Source organism: Sciurus carolinensis, chromosome 1 (assembly GCF_902686445.1).
Source record: "Sciurus carolinensis chromosome 1, mSciCar1.2, whole genome shotgun sequence".
Taxonomy (NCBI): Eukaryota; Metazoa; Chordata; class Mammalia; order Rodentia; family Sciuridae; genus Sciurus; species Sciurus carolinensis.
In genome coordinates this window covers 36,635,297-36,656,990 of record NC_062213.1, presented here as the reverse complement: position 1 = coordinate 36,656,990, position 21,694 = coordinate 36,635,297, and the positions used below count along the sequence as shown (strand labels likewise).

The window sequence follows — 21,694 nt, the reverse complement described above, 5'->3', positions numbered from 1 at the left end:
GTGGTGCACATATAATCCCAGAAACTCAGAAGGCTGAGGCAGGAGAAACAAGACTAGCCTGGGCAACTTAAGTGAGACCCTGTCTCAAAATTTTAAATTTTAAAAAGAGCTGGGGGTGTAGCTAAGTGGTAGATGATCCCTGGGTTCAATCTTCAGTAACACACACACACACACAAACCATCATTATCATCCAGTAGCTAACAAATCCAAAAACATAAAGCTACACAATTGAAATAGTTTGTTATAGCATGAAATCAACTGACAGATAAATCAATGAGACAAACAGTTCTAAAACAGATTTTACTTATACAGAAAACCTTAATATATAATAAACACTGATTTGCAAAGCAAATCATAAGCTGTTATTAAAAGAGCAATACATCATGTATCAGTACTATCAAATTGACTAGATAAATTTGCTCGTATTTGTTTTTACCTACAAAAATGATGATTTCATGAGTCAACTATAATAATATTAAAGTTAGGCACAGTGGCACATGCCTGTAGTTCTAGCTATTCAGGAAGCTGAAGGAGGAGGTTCAGGAGTTCAAGGTTAGACTGGACTATATAGCAAGACTCTATCTCAAAATAAATAAATAAATAAAAATAGTAATAAAATAATGGTACAAACATCAGAAAAATCGAGATGTACCAAACTTCATAAACTTCCCTACTTACCTGCTCAATTTTGACAGCATTAACAATAATCTCCCTCACTCTTTCTTCTGAAGGCTTATTTACTAAGTATTGAAACATTAGGCAAGCAAAGTCACAGTGAAGTCCCTAAAATAGAAGACAAATGCCATTATTAAAGTTTTTAATCTGCTATTTGCACACAGTGATGCATACTGTATAAACATATTGTATAAAATAGGTTCTAAGAATGCAATGTAGAAATTTGCAGGGAATTAAATAAAAATTAGTAGGGCCAAGTACTCCTTTCCTTCAAACCCCATTAAATGCTAATTTAATAACATAATAAAAAAATTCCCTACCAGAAAATCTTAGTTCACCAACGTTAAAGAAGAATTAATTTACAAACAAACCAAGAAAAAAGCAACCAAAACATTTTGGAAAGAAAAACAAGATGAGAAGAGCCAAAATGAAAATTCATTAATTCTTAAATGTCAAAAAAATTAAGGGATGATTGAAAAATAAGAAGTAGTATTTAAAGAATGGATGAAACTCAAAGAGATGTCAAAAAGACATCTATAGTAAATAGAATAGATCAAGATAAAAATGAATTCAGCACAATGATAATGGAAGATAACGAATGATAAACACCATCTGAGGCTGTAAAAAGCAGAAGTGACATTACAGTTAACCAAAGAAGAAAATAAACACACGAAATGCCCCTGAGAACAAAATGATTATGCAAATACAATTAATATCACAACATCTTCAGTAACTGGAGGACAAACAAGGGGATTCAACCTCTAATCAGGATTCTGATATACAGAACAGATGCAGCAAAGCTGAAAATCAGAAGAACAACAGAAGAAAATTTTTAAATTCAAAACAACAAAAAGGCCCACACATAGGAAGATAACGGAATTCACAACAAAATTAACATTTAGAGCATGATAGCAAGGTAAAATCAATTAACATTTCTAAACTACAATGAAAAATAATTTTGTAAGTAACCAAGGAAGAGGAAGGGGAAAAGTAATGTATACTTTAAACAATTATAAATCAGAGTTGCTTGGATTTTTCTAAATGAATCAACAAAAACCCAAAGGCAGGTGAGGATGTAGGGAAAAAGGTACACTCATACATTGCTGGTAGGACTGCAGATTAGTGAAACCACTTTGGAAAGCAGTATGAAGATTCCTCAGAAAACTCAGAATGGAACCACCATCTGACACAGCTATCCCACTCCTTGGTTTATATCCAAAGAACTTAAAATCAGCATACTACAGTGACACAGTCACATCAATGTTTAAAACAGCTCAATTCACAATAGTGAAACTATGGCACCAACTTAGATGTCCTTCAACAGATGAATGGATAGAGAAAATGTGGTACACATACACAATGGAATATTACTCAGCCTTAAAGAAGAATGAAATTATGGCATTTGCAGGTAAATGGATGGAACTGGAGAGTATCACACTATGTGAAATAAGCCAATCCCCCAAAAACCAAAGGCTGATTGTGTTCTCTGATAAGCGGATTCTGATCCATAGTGGGGGGTGGGTAGGGAAGAATGAAGGAACTTTGGATTGTACAGAGGGGAGTGAGGGGATTAGTGGGGTGGGTGGGGAAGGGAAGGATGGTAGATTGTGAGACAGACATTATTACCCTATATACATGTATGAAAAGAATTTTTTTAAAAATCACTGTCAAAAAAGTTAGTGAAAATAAAGTTTTTTTAAAAAAGATTTGAAAAAATAAAATTAAAAAAAAAATTCCTAAAGATAATTCAAAGATTCTTAAATCAAAGATTGTATTACAGGGATTGTTTACCTCATTAAGCTGTCATTCTCAGGGAAAAAATAAACTCAAAAAACTCATCTCTTTGAACAACTAACCTTAGAAAATTTACTAGTGAAATGTTTTTTTCTGCGGACTTGATTCAAAAAGAATACTGCAAACTACAAGGGTATATGTCAAATAAACTACTGAAAGATGTTAGAGAGTTAATTAGAACTGACAACTAGTTACCTATTATAGAGACCAGTAAATCAAAGGTAGTCACTCATAATTGTTAAATCAAATGAATAAAACTAATTTTGAGGTTTAAAGAACTCCAATCAAAATCCCAATGGGATTTTTTTAATTCAAAAACTAATCTGGAAGAATAAATGGGTGGGTAGATCCATACAAGGACACTTTAAAAAGGAAAGTTTTGAGATTTATTCTACCAATTATTAAAACATATAACTACAATAATTAGAAGAGTTTGCTATGTCATATTAAAAAATTATAATAACCTACGGTAAGTCAATGGGGCAGGAAAAAATGACCATGTGACAGATTTTAGTATAATAAAATCTTAATATATAATAAAGAAGACATTAGAAGTCAGTAGAGAAAGGATGAATTACTTAAAAAAGAGAATCAAATGTGTTTGAACTAAAACTAAGTTAAATTCTAACTTACTCCATACCATACTGCATTTATACTAAATTTCATGCTTATATGAAACAAATTCCAATTGTATTAGAGAGTTAAATGTTAAAAAAATAAAATCAAGAAAAAATATATGATAATTTAACTTATTGTGGGAGTGGGTCACATAAAATTTAAAATTTTATATGTTAAAAGAAAAACAAAATTTTAAAAAAGGATGAACTGAGAAAATATAAAATAAATATAATAAAATTCATATTTTATGCTATAGTTATACAATAAATATAAGAAATGAAAATATCAAATTCATTAAACAAACACCTGTTGAAAGTGTACATTGAGACTATTCCAATGAACATGACAAGTGTAAACCCTTCCTTTAAGGATTACAACTGTCATATAAATAAACCTTTTTAAGAAAAATATTATTATCAAACAGAAATAAAGGCAAAAAACAGACTAATTACTGAAAAATACAAATTACTAATATAATCATGAAAGAAGTTCAATCAAGTAATAATCAAAAACAAATAAAACCAAATAATGAGATGCCACTTATCCCTATCAAATTTATCAAATACTTGGCAAATTAACCCAAATTCTGGTGAGCCATAGAAGAAGTGACTATTTCCTTTTAATTACCAGGGTATTTGAAATCACCATAAGCATTTCCCAGAAGAAAGAAAAGTAAATGAACGTGACATATGAACACACACATAACTGGAGAAACACTTTACACCTTACTTCATCTCTGCTGATCAGTTCATTGGAAAACGTGAGTCCAGGCATGAGACCTCTCTTCTTTAGCCAGAATATAGCAGCAAAAGATCCTGAGAAGAAAATTCCTTCCACAGCAGCAAAGGCCACCACTCTTTCCCCTGGGATACATAAAATAGTTTCACTTTCTGAGTATCACATATTGCAAATATTTGCAAGTCTATAATTTTTTAAAATAATACCATAACTATTTTGCCAAGAAATAAACAAGTTAGTGCAGTGGCCAAAGATCTTCAGAGGAGGAAATTTTCTACCCCTACCTACTAGGACAGAGAGGTATGTCTACTTCAAATCCTACGGCGAACAAAGAACTCCTGCAGACTTGGTTTCTGGGCAAAGGATGGCCTCCCATACTCAAAAAATTAAGTGATTTGCCTGCAACCTACAGGTGCTTGTGAATGCAGGCACATGCATGTGAGCAGAGTATATGCACATGTGTATATTCAAGTGAAAAGTAGAAGACAGACTTTATGATAAATGTCTCCCTCTAAGAGGAGGGGAGATTGCTGAGGTTTATATTTTTAGCAATCTACATATCTTACAAACTAGTTGTGAACATTTCAAAGAAATTATCATGAATGTGTAATTAAAAAAACAGATGAACCCAGATGATGATAATAAATGTACCTATTAGGTAAAATGTCCTATCACAGACAGGTGTGGTGGTGCACACCTATAATTCCAGCAACTCAGAGGTTGAGGCAGGAGGATTTCAAGTTCAAGGCCAGTCTCAACAACTTAGTGAGGCCCTTAATAACCTAGCAAGACCCTGTTTCAAAGTAAAAAATAAAAAGGGGTAGGGATGTGGCTCAGTAACCACTGGGTTCAACACTTAATACCAAAAACATGTCCTATCATGTAGGCAAAAATACTGACCTCTGCTAAATACATAAGGGCCAATTTCAAAAGTTTGTTTCTTTTCAGAAGCCCATTCCTAGAATGTCTCTAGTGGCATAATCTATAACACCATCTCTAGGAAATGATTATAAACTTAATCCAAAAGATTATACACATGTCCCTTATGTCACCATACTGTATATGTAGGGAGAAAGGTTGTGGATTTTGAGATAAAGGCACTGAGTACTTGAGGGAACTACAGGCCTTTGTCATTGATGACATAGTTTATCTCTCTTACAGCTGTATCTTTTTTGGTGAGGAAAGAGGGGTAACAGGGACTGAACCCAGGGATTCTTAACCTCTGAGTCATATCCCCAGCCCTTCTTATTTTGAGACAGGGTCTTGCTAAGGTGCCGAAGTTGGCCTCAAACTTACAGTTCTGCCTCAGCCTCCCAAGTCACTGGGATTACAATTGTGTGCCATCATGTCCAGCTACCATCTTGAACTTTATATCCCTTGTACTTATTGCAGGATCAAACACATGGCAGGTACTTAATAAATGTGCTCTCAAATGAACCAAAGGAATTTATATAAGATGTTAAGAAGCATTAAAAGCCATTCTATAAAAAATACAAAACTTTGATGTAGAAACTGAATAAATATTTTAAATTTCCAGAACAAATATAATTGTAATATTTAAATTTTAAAAAGAAAGATGACTAAATTAAAATATTTCTGGCTGTCCCTAAATAATGCTCTGGTTTGTCTTTATTTTTCCCCAATTATCTTAAACAAACCAAATCAGATAGATCACTTAGATCATATGCTTGATAATTCAAATTGTCTATTAGGGGCTGGGGTTGTGGCTGTAGAGCAAATACCTAGCCTGTGTAAGGCACTGGGTTCAATTCTCAGCACCACATATGAATGAATAAATAAAAGTCTATTCAACAACTGAAAAATATTAAAACAAAACAACAAAAAATTATCTATTAGTAGCCTAAAACATGGGAAAGATATCTAAAGTATTTTATTTTTATAGACACAATTTTAAAATTCACTTTGGAAAAAACAAAGAAATATAAATTAAATATTGCTTATGTCAAAGAAATTATAGTTGGTTGGTTGGTTGTCTGGTTGGTTGGTTTTTGACATGGCCGGGGATAGAACCCAGAACCTCACACATACTAGACAGACACTCCCACTGAGCCATACCCTCAGGCTTCAATTATGGAAGAGAAGATTTTTTAATGTGTTGTATATTAAATATTAAAATGTAATAATAATAATCACTAAGCTTAAGAAACAGATTCATCATTTGTTTAACATAATTTACTATACCTTTCCTATTAATAAGATGACAGGGAGTTACACTTGATACATTTTAAATTGACATTAAGGTAACGTCATATGGACAAATATCTATAAGAGAACAAGACTATAAACATAAACATTCTGAACAAGGGGGAAATTGTTATTTTTAACCATTCTATACATTTATATGAATACCAAAGAGATGACTATTTTGGGGGAAGATTAAAGAATGGTAAAGGTTAAATTTTACAACTTTTTGAGAATTTATGTGAAATAAAGAGAGAGTCCCAAAACATTTCTTCTAAAGAATATAATGAATGTAAACACCTCATGATTTTTTTAAAAAAGAGGAAAGTAGGGTATATTTTTAAGATACAACTGAGCTCTACGATGCAATGCACTAAGACTAATACTAATAACTAATACTTTCCTCGAAGTATGAACTATAATTTCAATACATACATTAAGATTTAATATATCTATCAATCTATGTTTTAAAAATTTTTAAACTAAACAGTATGTCTTGATTTTTTAAAAACTACAGGCATATAATTAGGAATTTTTATCTCTATTGGAATTGAATCTCCTTATAAAATATGAACTTAAAACTAATGATTTTTTTAAGAAGTATTCTTAGGCTCTTTTGAGTTAAAATTAATGGATTACATGAGTCTGGAGATAAGGAAAGAACAGTTGCTATACTTGGTGCAAAACAGTCCTACTTGGTGCAAAAGTTACCAAGAGCATCCCCAAAAATCTTAGGCAAAGTTCTAAGCCAGACGTAAGAGCTGCCATGGTGTATGCAGCACAATTAATTTTAAAAATTGCACTTCTTCTTTCCTTAAGGGAAAGTATAGGTGTATGGCAAAGCAAAACAATATTTCCATGTTACTCTTTTAGCTTCACTTGCAAAATGGAAAGCCACCAATGTGCATTTTGCTCTTTTCCCTTTCCCTTCTTATCCACTCCTACACCCTTTTAGAGCATATTCTTTCCTCTGAGATCCTAAATCAGAACCCTAAATGGGATTTCCTTTGAGATTAAGCAATATGGAGACTCTAACTGAAACCCCTGCTGTGGTTGCAAGGTGATCACCACCCTTCTATGTTATCTCTATTTCTAGGTTGTCTTTCTTGGGTGGTATCAGAAAATACATACTTTCCATAAGTCATTTATCATTTTCTATCAGTACCTATCCATACTAATATTTTCAGTGTACACTGAACACCTTGATATTTCCCTTCTTTTTTCTCTATAAAGTTAGTATCCCAACATGTGCTTCTCAAACCACTTGTGAGAAAATCAGCTGGATATGAAATGCAGATTCCTCAGTCCCATTTTCGCTTCCTGAATCATTCTCTCTAGTAAGAACCAGGATTCTACAGGGTTTTTCTAAAAATTTTCCAGATGCTATTTATGCATATTGAGAACCACTGCTTTTCTCATTCTTACGGTGAACTGGAGTCAAAGCAAACGTATCTGTTTCATCACCAATATGCCACAAGCTTGCCCATACAGGTGCTCCATCACTGGTTCTTGAGTGTCGTCCAGGTGTCTCTGAGTTCTACAGACCCAGGAGATCCATGAAGTGCAAACTAGTGTTATCTGTAGAAACTGCTCTTGTGCTTGTACGCTAAATCCTTTGGAATACTGGTCATACAATGGGACAAAGCAAGCTAATGATGTCATTGCTTCTGTATCCTAACCTATAAAGTCTCTCTCCCTGAAGTAATTGGTGCGGAATAGAGAGCACTGTGGAGAGGATAAGTGCTTGTCCAGCTGGCCACTACTGGACAAAGTGCCATGAGGAACAGATGCACTACTTTGTGGCAAAGCACCATGAAAGTCAGAGGTGTAAACTGTTCAGCCTGTCACCACTGGACCTCCCCATAAGCAGTCTTCAACAAACCTTATGTCTGTCTCACATGCCATCTCCGTACATCTTCTTTGATGCCTTGGCAAACTATCCCACTACATACATAACTAGGCTGTGGACAGTACATCACCCAAAGCAAATTTGATTATATGTAAATGAGTTACATACCAAAAGTAGACTTTCTATCTGCTATCCATCGCAGGGCCCAATCTGCTTTTTTCTTAACATATGGCATTGTTTCAATTGCATTAAATAAAAATTCCCTGTAAAAACAACAGAATTCATGGAAGTTATTTACTTGTTTCTTAATTGGACTTAAGTTTAATAGTTTAATCACAGACAGTAATTGTAACTCTATGGTACACTATCAGATCTGCAGGTTTTCTATATTTTTACATGTTCATAAAATATAAAAATGAGAGCAAAACTCAAATTAGTGGTTTGGATATGGTCTGATACAAAATCAACTTAATGCAAATATTCCATTTCTACAGTTTTTAAGATACTACAAAAATCCAAAGATTAACTGATTCTATACAAGTATTTTTTAATCTAACACATTATTGGGCAATAGAAAACACTATAGTTATAAACTTCTATATGTAAACAATCTTTCCTTAACATTTAGCTTTCTTAGTTCTGCAATAAAAATTTAAGCAGTAGGATAAAACTTTGTAAATAAAATCTCAGCAGTAATACCTTTTCTTGGGATCTCTGATGTAAGTATCTATTAGCAAACTGTACATCTCTGAGTGAACATTCTCGATGAGAATTTGAAAACCATAGAAACAGCGAGCCTCTGGAACTTGCACCTCCTGACTAAAGCGCTCCACCTAAGAAAATAAGGGAAACAGATCCAGTGCTGGGGGCTCTCACAAAACACTGGGTTAAACATTGCAAATCTGAATCTAGTCCATCAGAATTATCACTTAAAAACTGCCTGCCTGCAATAAGCAGACCAGAAAGAACTTAAGGATTGTTTTAAGCAGAATCTTAAGCAGTATTTTTTTGTTTTGTTTTGTTTTGTTTTTTGCGGTGCTGGGGATCGAACACCCAGGGCCTTGTGCTTGCAAGGCAAGCACTCTACTGACTGAGCTATCTCCCCAGCCCCTTAGGCAGTATTATTTATTCATCAAACCCTCCACAATAAACTAGTTGCATAAAACAGTCTCACACAATTATATGAATTGTCCTATGAGGTTAAAATAGTGCCCAAGAAGCAAAAAAATTTCAGAACATCTACCAAAACTAATAATTTTCCTGTTTAGAATTTTTTTCCAGCAGTAAAGAGACCTGTTAAAGTCTCTTCTAGTCCATGATGGAATGTCAAACCTCTATTCTTTCTCTCTCCCTCTCTTTCTTTCTAAATTTTGAGTCTCACTAAATTGTCCAGACTGCCTTCTATCTTACACTCTTTCTGCCTCAACCTCCCCAATAGCTGGGATTACAGGCATGTGCCACTAAGCCCAGCTCTATTCTGTTTAACAAGAAATTCTGCCTCCTGATCAATCATAATACAAATTTTTTAAATGGGAAGCCAGAATCCCATATTCCATACAGAGGTCGAGATGGTTATTAAGGTCAAGATGGTTATTGTTGTTGTTGTTTTTAGATATACAAAAGAGTAGAATATATTTTGACATACATATTCAGAATATAACTTATTATAATTAGGATCCCATTCGAGATAGAGATTCTTTATTGGATTTATTATCTGAGGGTGAAAATCAACCTAAAGTTTAAGCTGGTTTTAATTGGCACAATTTATGCTTGATTTCACAATATTTTGCTGGTTGAATAGCAGAAATCTATCCTTTCCTCTACTCTTCATCATAAAAACATTATCAAGAATTAAGCTTCATCTGTTCAATTACTTAGATATCTTTTCTCAGGCTCAGTCTAATGATCTTACTGACAGTATCATCATTTAACTGCTAAATGGTACAAAAGTAAAACAAAATAAAAATCTTACCAAATTTTCATTTACAATTCCATCACTAGCTGCAAAAAAGGCTAAGATGTGAGAGATAAAATACTTCTCATCTGATTTAAGCTTGTTCCAGTGAGGGAGATCCTTTGATAAGTCAACCTAGAATAAAAATTGTTTCAAAAATTTTAACTGTTAGTGTTTAGAAAACTAACTCCACTCCACCATTAAGAAGAGACACAACAATAAGCAGTAAACTGTGAAAAAGAAAAAAATGTTAACATCATAGACAAACTAAAACAAAAAATTATGATAATAGGCTATTGTATCTAGCACATCTGCTAAACAAGTAAATTTAGCTGCTTTTGCAACAAGGGGAAAAATGGGCACTGTGACATAAGAGATATGTCAATTTTTTATATTATATCAATCATTTTACTATATATATAACATATTTAAGGCATATAACATAAGATATACATATATAACATTTGCCAGATATATCTAGTATATATAAGATTTACTTACAATTTAACTAAAAGAAAAGAAAACATTATGATGGAATGACTTTCTAAATGAAAAGCTAGTCTAGACGTACTTTAAAATTGAGTGGCACTGTAAAAAATGAAGGAAGGGACAAAGAGGAGCAGTAGAATAAAAACAAGTCAAGAAAGAAGTGAGGTAAATTAACTAATGACTTTCAGAAACATTTTATGTGATATTTACCATGCTGTTACACAAATAATTATGTAACTGTTAACCAACTGTATCTGCTACTTTATTGTCAACTAACCCACTTTACCCATAAGTAATGTCAGGCAGGTAATGTCCTAGGTTTTGAAGCAGTTTATAGGTATGTCTTCCTCAGGGAATAGAAATATTTTTGAGAACATTTCAGCAAAAGTGAGGTGCTAAGCAACTCAATGAGACCCTGTCTCTAAATAAAATAAAAACAAGGATGAGGATGTGGCTCAGTGGTCAAGAGTCCCTGAGTTCAATCCCTGGTACCCCACCCCCGAAAAAGAAGAATTAGTCCTTGGCATTAAGAGAGATGATGCACTATAGAATTTGGCAAAAATCTACAATTTTAAAATAATCTTTACATGTACCTTTTTGTTTTAACTCTGGCTGCTATAAACAAATAAACTGGGTGGTTTAACCAACAAACATTATTTTTCACAGTTCACGAGGCTGGAAAGCCATGCTCAGGGTACCAGCACAGATGATTTCTTAGTGAAAACCCACTTCCTGGTTTACAGATGGAAGCCTTCTTGCCACATCCTCATACAGCAGAGAGATCATCTTCCCCATACTTCATCTCTCTTGTACATCTTCTTAGAAGGGCATGAATTCCCTTCATGGATGCACTAATCTTATTCACTAATTACCTCTCATGGCCCCCAACAAACACCATCACACTGGGGATTAGGAGTTCAATGGATGAACTGGGGTGGGGGTAAATTTAGTTCACAGCTTTCTGGATATTTCATATTAGAAAAATCTCTTAAGTATGTTTCACAATAACTTTATAAACATTTGAAATATGTGCTGGGCACAGGAGCTCATGCCTATAATCCCAGCGGCTCAGGGGGCTGAGGCAGAAGGACCCCAAGTATGAGGTTAGTCTCAGCAACTTAGTGTGGCCCTAAGCAATTTAGCAAGACCCTGTCTCAAAATAAAAAATAAAAAGGGCTGAGGATATAGCTAAGTGATAAAGCATCCCTGGGTTAAATCCCTAGTATCAGAAAAAAAAAAAAAGAAAAAAGAAATGAAAAGGAAATATGTAACTGACCTTTGTAAGATGTGATTGGGTTGCTTTTGTCCTCCTTTTATCTATTCTAACAAAGCCCCAATCTCTTTGACCTTCCCCCCTCCAAAAAAAAAAAAGACTAATATTCATCCTTTTAATCATTTGTGTTCTTTCCTAAAATACTATTTTTTAAATGTTTGCTGAGCACTTACTAAATGCCCAATATCATGCTAAGTGTTGGGATAGGGAGGGAATAAAATTGTCCTCATCTTATAAAATACATACACTAAAAATCAAGTGTTCTATTAAGGGCTCAACTCAGGCTTCACGAAGGACATCTTCCTGATACTAAATTTTAATATTAAGATGTTTGCTCTTAAATATTAAACTTACCTCTTTAAACAGCTTCAAAATGTCTAACATTTTATTTATATATTGGTCATATTCCCTTCCAGAAACATAAACCTTCCTTCCTAGTTTTATCTCATTTGAGCAAATTCTTACTTCCATCATCTAAATATTGATTCCAAACTAGCTGCTATAGTATGGACCTCAAAATTCCCCAGGGCCCGTGTGTTAAAAGCATAGTCAGGGCTGGGGAGATAGCTCAGTCAGTAGAGTGCTTGCCTTGCAAGCACAAGGCCTTGGGTTCGACCCCCCCCCCCCCAAAAAAAAGCATAGTCATCAGCCTGTGGCACTACTGAAGTGACAGAAGGGTTAGGGATGGGACCTGGTGGAAGGAAACTAGGTCGCTAAGGACTGCCCTTGAAGGGAATATTGGAACCCCTGGTCCCTTCCTCTCTCTCTCCTTGCTTCCCAGCCACTGCGTGGTGACCAGGCCTCCTCTACCATGCACACCTGCCATGAGATACTAGGCTATCACAGGCCCAAAGCAACAAGGCCAAGCAACCATGGACTGAAACCTCTGAAACTGTGAGCCAAAAATCAATCTTTCCCTTTATAAGTTGATTTTTTTCAGGAATCTTGTCATAGCAACAGAAAGCTAACACAGACTGATTATCAAAATTGCCCAAGTGGCTTATAAAAAAAAAAAAAAAAAAAAAAAAAAAAAAAAAATTCCAAGTCCCTGAACTTTTGTCTTCCAAAGTAGGGTTTAATATTGAGAAATTAAGTTCAACTACTAATAAAAAAATGTAGAGTTCAAATTTAATTGAAAATTTACATAATTTGCTTAAATGAAAAATATGTGCAACTCAAAATGGATCAAGGACCTTGGAATCAGACCAGAGACCCTGCATCTTATAGAAGAAAAAGTAGGTACAAATCTTCAACTTGTTGGCTTAGGATCAGACTTCCTTAACAGGACTCCCATAGCACAAGAAATAAAAGCAAGAATCAACAACTGGGATAGATTCAAACTAAAAAGCTTTCTCTCAGCAAAGGAAACTATCAGAAATGTGAAGAGAGAGCCTACAGAGTGGGAGAATATTTTTGCCAACCATACCTCAGATAGAGCGCTAATTTCCAGAATCTATAAAGAACTCAAAAAACTCTACACCAAGAATACAAATAATCCAATCAACAAATGGGCTAAGGAAATGAACAGACACTTCACAGAAGATGTACAAGTAATCAACAGATATATGAAAAAATGTTCAACATCCCTAGTAATAAGAGAAATGCAAATCAAAACTACCCTAAGATTTCATCTCACCCCAATTAGAATGGCGATTATCAAGAACACAAGCAACAATAGGTGTTGGCGAGGATGTGGTGAAAAAGGAACACTCATACATTGCTGGTGGGGTTGCAAATTAGTGCAGCCACTCTGGAAAGCAGTGTGGAGATTCCTCAGAAAGCTTGGAATGGAAACACCATTTGACCCAGCTATCCCACTCCTTGGTCTATACCCAAAGGACTTAAAATCAGCATACTACAGAGATACAGCCACATCAATGTTCATAGCTGCTCAGTTCACAATAGCCAGATTGTGGAACCAACCTAGATGCCCTTCAGTTGATGAATGGATAAAGAAACTGTGGCATATTTATACAATGGAATATTACTCCGCAATGAAGAATGATAAAATTACGGCATTTGTAGGCAAATGGTCGAAATTGGAGAATATCATGCTAAGTGAGATAAGCCAATCTCAAAAAACTAAAGGACGAATGATCTCGCTGATAAGCGGATGAGGACATATAATGGGGGTGGGAGGAGTTAGCATTAGGTTTAGGGTTAGGTTTAGAGTTAGGCTAAGGAGAGCGGTAAGAATGAAGGAAAGAAGGACTGTATAAAGGGAAAAGGGTGGGAGGGGTGGGGGGGAAGGGAAAAAAAAGAAACATCATTACCCTATGTAAACGTAAAAAAATAAATAAAAAAAAAAAAAAGAAAATTTGTGGAAATAAAAATGTGTTTGATGTCTGTTCATAACAAGAATTTGAATCTTCCTACAAAACAGATATCAACCTGCCTAGTTTACTTTTTAAAAATTACATTTCTCAGTCAGACAGTATTCATTATAGTTGCTAAAAACAAATGTAGTTCCCAAATGAATTTCAAGAAACCCAAGTATTACAAGAACCTTTTTTTTTTTTTTTTTTTTTTTTGCAGTACTGGGGATTGAACTCAGGGCCTTGTGCTTGTGAGGCAAGCACTCTACCAGCTGAGCTATCTCCCCAGCCCTTACAAGAACCTTTTTAACATGACAAATAAAAAAGCCCAGCTGTGTACTTCACTTGTTCTCTGAACCATGTCTAATAAAATCTTTCTGAAAACCACAGACAGTTAGGGAGAGTCAGGTGTGCCAAGAATTTTGACCCAATATAAAAATACTGCTTTTTTGCTCTATATGTCAACTACAATATAACAAAGATGTTGACAATATAACAAAGATGGGGAAGTGGGTAAAATTGGTTTAAGAGAAGCTTCAGACACTGAAGCTTTCTGATTTCTAGGTTAAACCATACCCATTTAGGTATAAAATAAAGCATTTATTTAGTGCTTACTAAGTGCCACGTACCATTCTTGACTTCTCATTAGTCCTCACAACAACCCAATGAGCCAGGTACTATTAGCCTCATTTATCAATGACAATACACAAAGAGGGTAAAGCAACGTTCCTAGTTCTACAACTGGTAAGTGAAAGAGCAGAATTTATACCTAAGCAGCCAGCCCTAGAGCCTGCATTGTTCACAGGGTATGTTTACATGTATAGAATAAGTCTCTTGAAAAACAGACAGATGCAAATAGATAACATCTATCTATAGAAATAGAGACACTACTTCTGTGTATATACACGGGGCAAGATGAAAGCAATAACTATGTGTGTGTTCAACTAGACTACAAAGCAATCATTTGCATAACCACCTGTCCTTACCAAACCAGCAAGTATTATCTAATTTGCTGTGTTCAACTCATTTCCTTGGTGGAAAAAGTCACACTAACAAACAACATTCTACAGTTAACCTGTTAGGGGGAACTGTATCAGGATATTGTTTTGTTTTGTGGTGCCAGAGATGGAACCCAGTCTTCTGCACACTAGGCAAGTGCTCTACCTCTCAGCCACATCCTCAGTCCTTGTATGCGTTTTAATGCTGCTGAGCCAGGGCCAGACTGGAAGAACTGTGAAGTTAGCCTGGTAGAGTCACGAGCAAGTACACTGCCTGGATGGTCACTTTGTGTGACAGCTCCTTTTGAATAATCAATCAAGCAATTCACATAATTTGTTTAAATGAAAGCAGGGGCCCTAAAGCTTTCAGTCTTTTTTTTTTTTTTAACTATAGTTACAACTTTGCTTAGTCTGCTGACCATAAGTAAAGGCTAATCTATATGGCCATAGCAAACCAAAAATGTTTAAAAGTAGAAATTGTCCTAAAATATATTAGAAGTAAAAATCTGGAGCTGAGCATAGTAGCACATGTCTGTAATTGCAGCTACTGAGGAAGCTGAGGCAGGAGGATAGCAAGTTCAAAGTCAGCCTTGGCAACTTAGTGAGACCCTGTCTCGAAATGAAAAATAAAAAGGACTGGGGATATAGCTCAGTGGTAGAGTAACCCTGGGTTCAATCTCCAGTATCCCTAAACAAGACAAAGCATCAGGCAAAACAGGATGCCATTTTTTGCAGCAGAAAATTTGTTTACAGACAGTAGTCTAAAACATTGGAGAACACTATATTTAGTCTCAATAATTCTGAACTTCATCTTATACAACTGGTCTTATTCAATGTAAGTTATAAGATAAAATGTTTCTATATGTTATAACACAGGAAGTCGACACTGCATTATAGGACATGAGTGCTAATGAAGATGATGCCACATACCTCTTCTGCTGTCCAGAAGGATGCCTGTGCCTGTTTATACATTTTCCAAATATCAGGGTACTGGATGGGAAAGATGACAAATCGGCGAGAACTCTTTCTTAGGAGTGGCTCTTCATTAGACTTCACTTCCATTTCATTGGTATCTGAAGATAACCTCTTTGAAAAACAAAGTGCAAACACCCTAGGTATGAAGACATTTCATCTTTATTCATAACTAAACACACAGCTGGAAAAGCTGGGAGACAACATAGGTGTGGGAGCCAGTCTACCTGGATTAAATCCTACTATTATCTTGCAGCTGGCTAATAGAGTTTGGCTAGTTGCACGACTATAGGAAGTTGCCCAACCTCTCTGAGCAGTTGCAAAATAATGTCTTCCTCACAGATTTATTCTAATGATTAAGAGTGCTTAAACATCAGTCATGAAATTCACTTGGAAAAATAAGAGGCCCAGAATAGTCAAAGCAATCCTTAGCGAGAGAAGTGAAACAAGAACCATCACAATACCAGACCTTAAATTATACTACAGAGCTATAGTAACAAAAATAGCATGGTATTGGCACAAAAACAAACATGAAGACCGATGGAACAGAATAGAAGACATAGAGACACACCCACATAAATACAGTTATCTCATACTAAACAAAGGTGGAGGAAAGAGAGCCTCTTCAACAAATGGTGCTGGGAAAACTGGAAATCTATGGAGTAGAATGAAATTGAACCCTTATCTCTCACCCTGCACAAAACTCTACTCCAAGTGGATCAAGGACCTAGGCATTAGACCAGAGACCCTGCACCTCCTAGAAGAAAATGTAGGCCCAACTCTCCATCATGTCGACTTAGGAAACCAACTTCCTAAGCAAGACTCCTAAAGCACAAGAAGTAAAATCAAGAATCAATAAATGGGATGGTAACAAACTAAAAAGCTTCTTCACAGCAAAGGTGACAATCAAGAATGTGAAGAGAGAGCCTACAGAATGGGAGAAAATCTTTGCCACCTGCACCTCAGATGCATTAATCTCCAGGATATAAAGAACTCAAAAACATTACCCCCTCCAAAAAAAATCAAATATATGAAAAAAATGTTCAGCATCTCCAACAATTAGAGAAATAGAGAAATGCAAATTAACAAAACACTGAGATTCCATCTCACCCCAGTCAGAATGGCAATTATCAAGAACATAAGTAACAATAAATGTTGGCGAGGATATGGAGATTCCTCAGAAAACTTGGAATGGAACCACCATTTGACCCAGTTATCCTACTCCTCAGCTTATACCCAAAGGACTTTAAAGTCAACATATTACAGTGATGGAGCCACATCAATGTTTACAGCAGCTCACTTCACAATAGCCTAGTTATGGAACCAACGTAGGTACCCTTCAACATATGAATGGATAAAGAAAATGTGGCATAAATACACAATGGCACATTATCCATAAAGAATGAAATTATGGCATCTGCCAGTAAATGGATGGAACTAGAGACTGCAATGCTAAGTGAAATAAGTCAATTCCAAAAACCAAAGACCAAATATTCTCTCTGATTTGTGGATGCCAACCATAACAAGGGAAGGTAGGGAGAAGAAGTACAGAAGTTCATGGGATTAAACAAATGGGAATGAAGGGAAGGGAGAGGGAATGGGAATAGAAAAGACAGCAGAATGAATCAGACATCACTTTCCTATGCTCATATATGAATACATGACCAGTGAAACTCCACATCATGTACAACCACAAGAATGGGATCCTAATAAGATATATTCCATGTATGTATAATATGTCAGAATACACTCTACTGTCATGCATATCTAAAAAGAACAAATTTTTTAAAGTGCTTAAACATGCCGGATGCATAATAGGCACTCAAAAATTTTTGTAGTTATTGCTATTTAGACAATAAGTACAAAGCTAGGTCCATAAATGTCATGGTGGGAAAATTTCTGTTTGCAGACCAAATATCTCCTCAGTACCACTCTGATATAGATGGTGCCATGAATAGGCCTTTTATAAACCACTTTCGCATTTTAATGTTTCTTACTAGTCTTAAATGAAATACTACATTTATCTGAAAACTCCTTACCGACAATTTATCAGTCTTTCTTTATTTTAGCCATCCCATATACCAATCTGTTATTCCTATTCACATTTTCAGATTGGTTTTTTTTTTTTTTTTTTTTTTTGGGTGCTGGGGATCAAACCCAGGGCCTTATGCTTGTAAGGCAAGCACTCTACCAACCGAGCTATCTCCCCAGCCCCCAGACTGTTCTTTATATTACAAAATTGTTTTCACTTACAAGGGCATACTAATATTCATGTTCTCAGCCAAATCACTTAACCTGAATATTATTATTTGCAATTCAAAGATAATATTTTCTGTGCTTATTTCAAGTGACTGTTAGAAAGTTTAGAGGAGTTAATATAAATAAAAGTACTTTGGCTGAGAGTGGCGGTGCACACCTATAGTCCTAGCTACTTGGGAGGTTGAAGAGGAGAATGACAAGGTCAAGGGCATCCTCAGCAACTGAGCAAGACCCTGTCTCAAAAGAAAAGATAAAAAGGGCTGGGGCTGGGGCTCAGTGGTGGAGTACCCTGGGTCCAATCCCTAGCACTGCAAATAAATAAAGTACTTTGTACATTCTCAAGTGCTATCAACTTTAAAAATTATTATATTATTGACTACTGAGACTACTGGTTGATCTTTTAAAGGTTGTCCATATATTCAAAAAGTTATTATACTGGCTTATTATTTGATGAATCAATATCTTCTATCAAAAGGAACTTCTGCACGTGAAATAAAGAATGGTTGGAGAGGCTTAAAAAATGAGGTACTCAAATATAACTGAGATTAGCTAGAACTGAGGCCCAAATGAAAAAGCAGAGATTTACACTCAACAGGTATATTCAACCTGTTTTGATCTACATTGCTCTTCCTTTAGTTCATCTAGATTATGCTTTTATTATCATGTTGGAGCACTGTGATACTACTCTGCAGTCTTCTTTTTGCTATGTAATTTTTCAGAGGTACAGAAATCGATTCAGGGCTGGACTTCTCTATCTACTCCATTTGCTATAGAGTGCACATAGAGTTGGGAATGAAACCACAAACAGTAACCTTTGGCACTAACCATCCTAATCCTGAATGGGATCTTTTACACACTGATACATAATTGATCAGTGTCAGGATGCATAAAACTGCTGAGTATACCTTTATATTGAAATGAAAGCCATGTTTGTATATACATTATTCCATTCTATCCTCATAAAATGTGGATTTTGCAATGTGGAAGAGAGGATATGTAAGCTTTGAACTGCACTAGAGATGACATAGTGCTTATTTCATGGTGTACATTTTAATACAATGCAGGAGGTTCAAGTAGGGCTCTTTTGGGTGCCCTATGTGGACCTATGCTAAGAATCCATATTTTAGAAGAGCTCATTTTTAACAACTCACCTTTACTGAGTTTTCCAAAGGTTTCAATCTAAATTTCATACAGCTTTCTTTTCATACTTGTACTTTATTAGTTTACATAATATTTAATTAAATTGCAAGTATTAAAATACATGTACAACTGACATAAATAGAATTGGAATTTAAGAAAACTGGTCCTAAGTTACAACTCAGACAGTGAAAACAGAAGTTTGTGGGTACATGAAAGAGCAGCCTACTCCTAGCCATGTGTATTCTACAGCTCATGAGTATCTATATCCTTTACAAAGCTGACTAATCAACAGAATTGGTTAACAGCTAGTTGATCAAGAAAATGTCTGATAAATACACAAAGACACTGCTTGCTAAGTTTGTTCAACTTTCATCTATACCCCAATTCAAAAAGTGGGTTCATCAAAAGTCTCATAATTCTATTGACTAACTTTATAATCTTATAAATATTAATTTAAATAAAATTATGCTAATAGTCAAAAAAGGATTCCATCAAGTGGTTACACTTACGATTTTGTTTGGGAAAAGGGTCATGGTGTTAAAGTCCATGGAAATATAAATATTATGGTTTGGATCTGGAATGTCCCCTAAGGCTCCGGTGTTGAAAGCATGGTTCTCAATGTAGCAAGGTTCAGAGGTGGGGCTTTTAGGTAATGATTAGGACATGCAGGCTGGGACCTTATCAGTGGATTATTCTTACTGATGACTAAATGCACTACTAAGAGCTTTTGCTGAGTAAATCATGGTTGGAGGCAATAAATCACTAGGGGCATGGCCTTTGGGACTATATCTGACCCTGCGCCACCTCTTTGCTTCCCAGCTGCCATGAGCCAAGTAGCTTCATTCTGCCATGCCCTTCCACCATGATGCTTCTGCAATTGACCATGGACTGAGACCTCTGAAACCATGAGCCAAAAATAAGTCTTTCCTCTTCTAAGTTTCTCTTGTCAGGTGTTTTAGTCACAGCAATGAAAAACTAAGACAGTAAATATATAGAGATTTTGCCATAGCTATTTTCCTATAACCACTTTTTTTTTTTTTTTTTTTTTTTTTTTTTGGTGGTATCAGGAATTGAATCCAGGGGTACTAATCACTGAGTCACATCCTCAACCCTTTTTTTGTTTGTTTGTTTTTTTTGCGGGGGGGTAAATGAGGATTGACCTCAGGGGCATTTGACCACTGAGCCACATCCCCAGCCCTATTTTGTATTTTATCTAGAGAGAGAGTCTCACTGAGGTACTTAGTGCCTCACTTTTGCTGAAGCTGGTTTTGAACTCTTGATCCTCCTGCCTCAGACTCCTGAGCTGTCGGGATTACAGGCATGTGCCACTGTGCTTGGCATCCTCAACCCTTTTTATTTCTTATTATGAGACAGGGCTCAGTAAGTTGCTGAGGCTGACTTGGAATTTGTGATCCTCCTGCCTCAGCCTCCAGTGCCACTGGGATTACAGGCATGTGCCCAGCTACCTGTAACCACTTTGATACAACTGTTTTGATACTTTATCTCAGTGTCATTGTTCCGCTAAAACAAAAAATTAGCTGTTTTTAAAATATGTATTCCATCTCTAAATTTGATCTGAGTTTAGGCTGAATATGTCTATTTTGTATTTTCATTAAATAGAAATTAAGAAGTCTTTGGAGCAGGTCAATGTGGCCTACTTTGATATACAACACTTTGGCATCTGGCCTATAACATGAAAACTATTGGGAGCCCCTGAAGGTTTTTAACCAGACAAGTAACTAAGAACTCTTGTAGAAATGTGGGTGGGTAGTTTTATAGAGAAATTGGAGGTGGGAAAAATAATTTAAAATTTATTGCACTACCCATCTCTTGCCTAAATAAGGAAAACAAACAGAAGTAGTAACACACACACATACACACACAATTAAGAGATATTCTACAGAATTCTTGCTAAAAATCTCCAGCAATTGCATGATAAACAAGAAATAAGAGGTACAGAGAAGTTGCTCAATATCTAAAGAAAAACTGAATAAATCAGAAAAATCCCTTGCTTCTCACACTGAACGTTTCACAGAACTTAAACTAGCTTGTCCAACAACCCAAGTAACAACAATAAGTAGTAGACACAGAAGTGTCCATAAAGTCAACTTTGTCAATAAAAAAGAGAATGAATTCAGTTTCAAGGTGACCAGTAGGCTGCTAAAAATATAACACTGTGGCCACAGGAGTGATGAAGATCCTATTAATGGTTGCCAAGGGAATGGATGTGATTATCCAGGGAGACTGTATAGAGAACAGCAAGACAAGCAAAGATGAAGCCTTAAAGAGCAGATGGAAGAAGGGGAATCAGCTGGGATGAAAACAGACTGAAATGAATGCAGGACAAGCAGAGGTCATCACTCTGATTTGACTAAAGCTAAGGGTCCACAGACGAGAGAAATTCCCTAAAGGATACAG

The 21,694-nt window shown here is 35.6% G+C and overlaps 1 protein-coding gene across 3 annotated transcripts in view; it reads right to left on the bottom strand.

Annotated features, from left to right (window-relative positions):
• Window positions 1-21,694, bottom strand: part of Rrm2b (ribonucleotide reductase regulatory TP53 inducible subunit M2B) — a 34,688-nt gene that overhangs the window by 8,080 nt on the left and 4,914 nt on the right. Inside the window, exons 2-7 of one of the 3 annotated variants that reach the window (XM_047525448.1) lie at window positions 15,836-15,991; window positions 9,849-9,965; window positions 8,576-8,709; window positions 8,045-8,139; window positions 3,817-3,950; window positions 679-783 (exon numbers count right to left, since the gene is read on the bottom strand). In XM_047525448.1, the coding sequence (XP_047381404.1) occupies window positions 679-783; window positions 3,817-3,950; window positions 8,045-8,139; window positions 8,576-8,709; window positions 9,849-9,965; window positions 15,836-15,991 (741 nt within the window). Of the gene's footprint in view, window positions 1-678; window positions 784-3,816; window positions 3,951-8,044; window positions 8,140-8,575; window positions 8,710-9,848; window positions 9,966-15,835; window positions 16,017-21,694 lie in introns of all 3 variants that reach the window. The other 2 variants (XM_047525455.1, XM_047525464.1) reach the window with 2 other exon arrangements.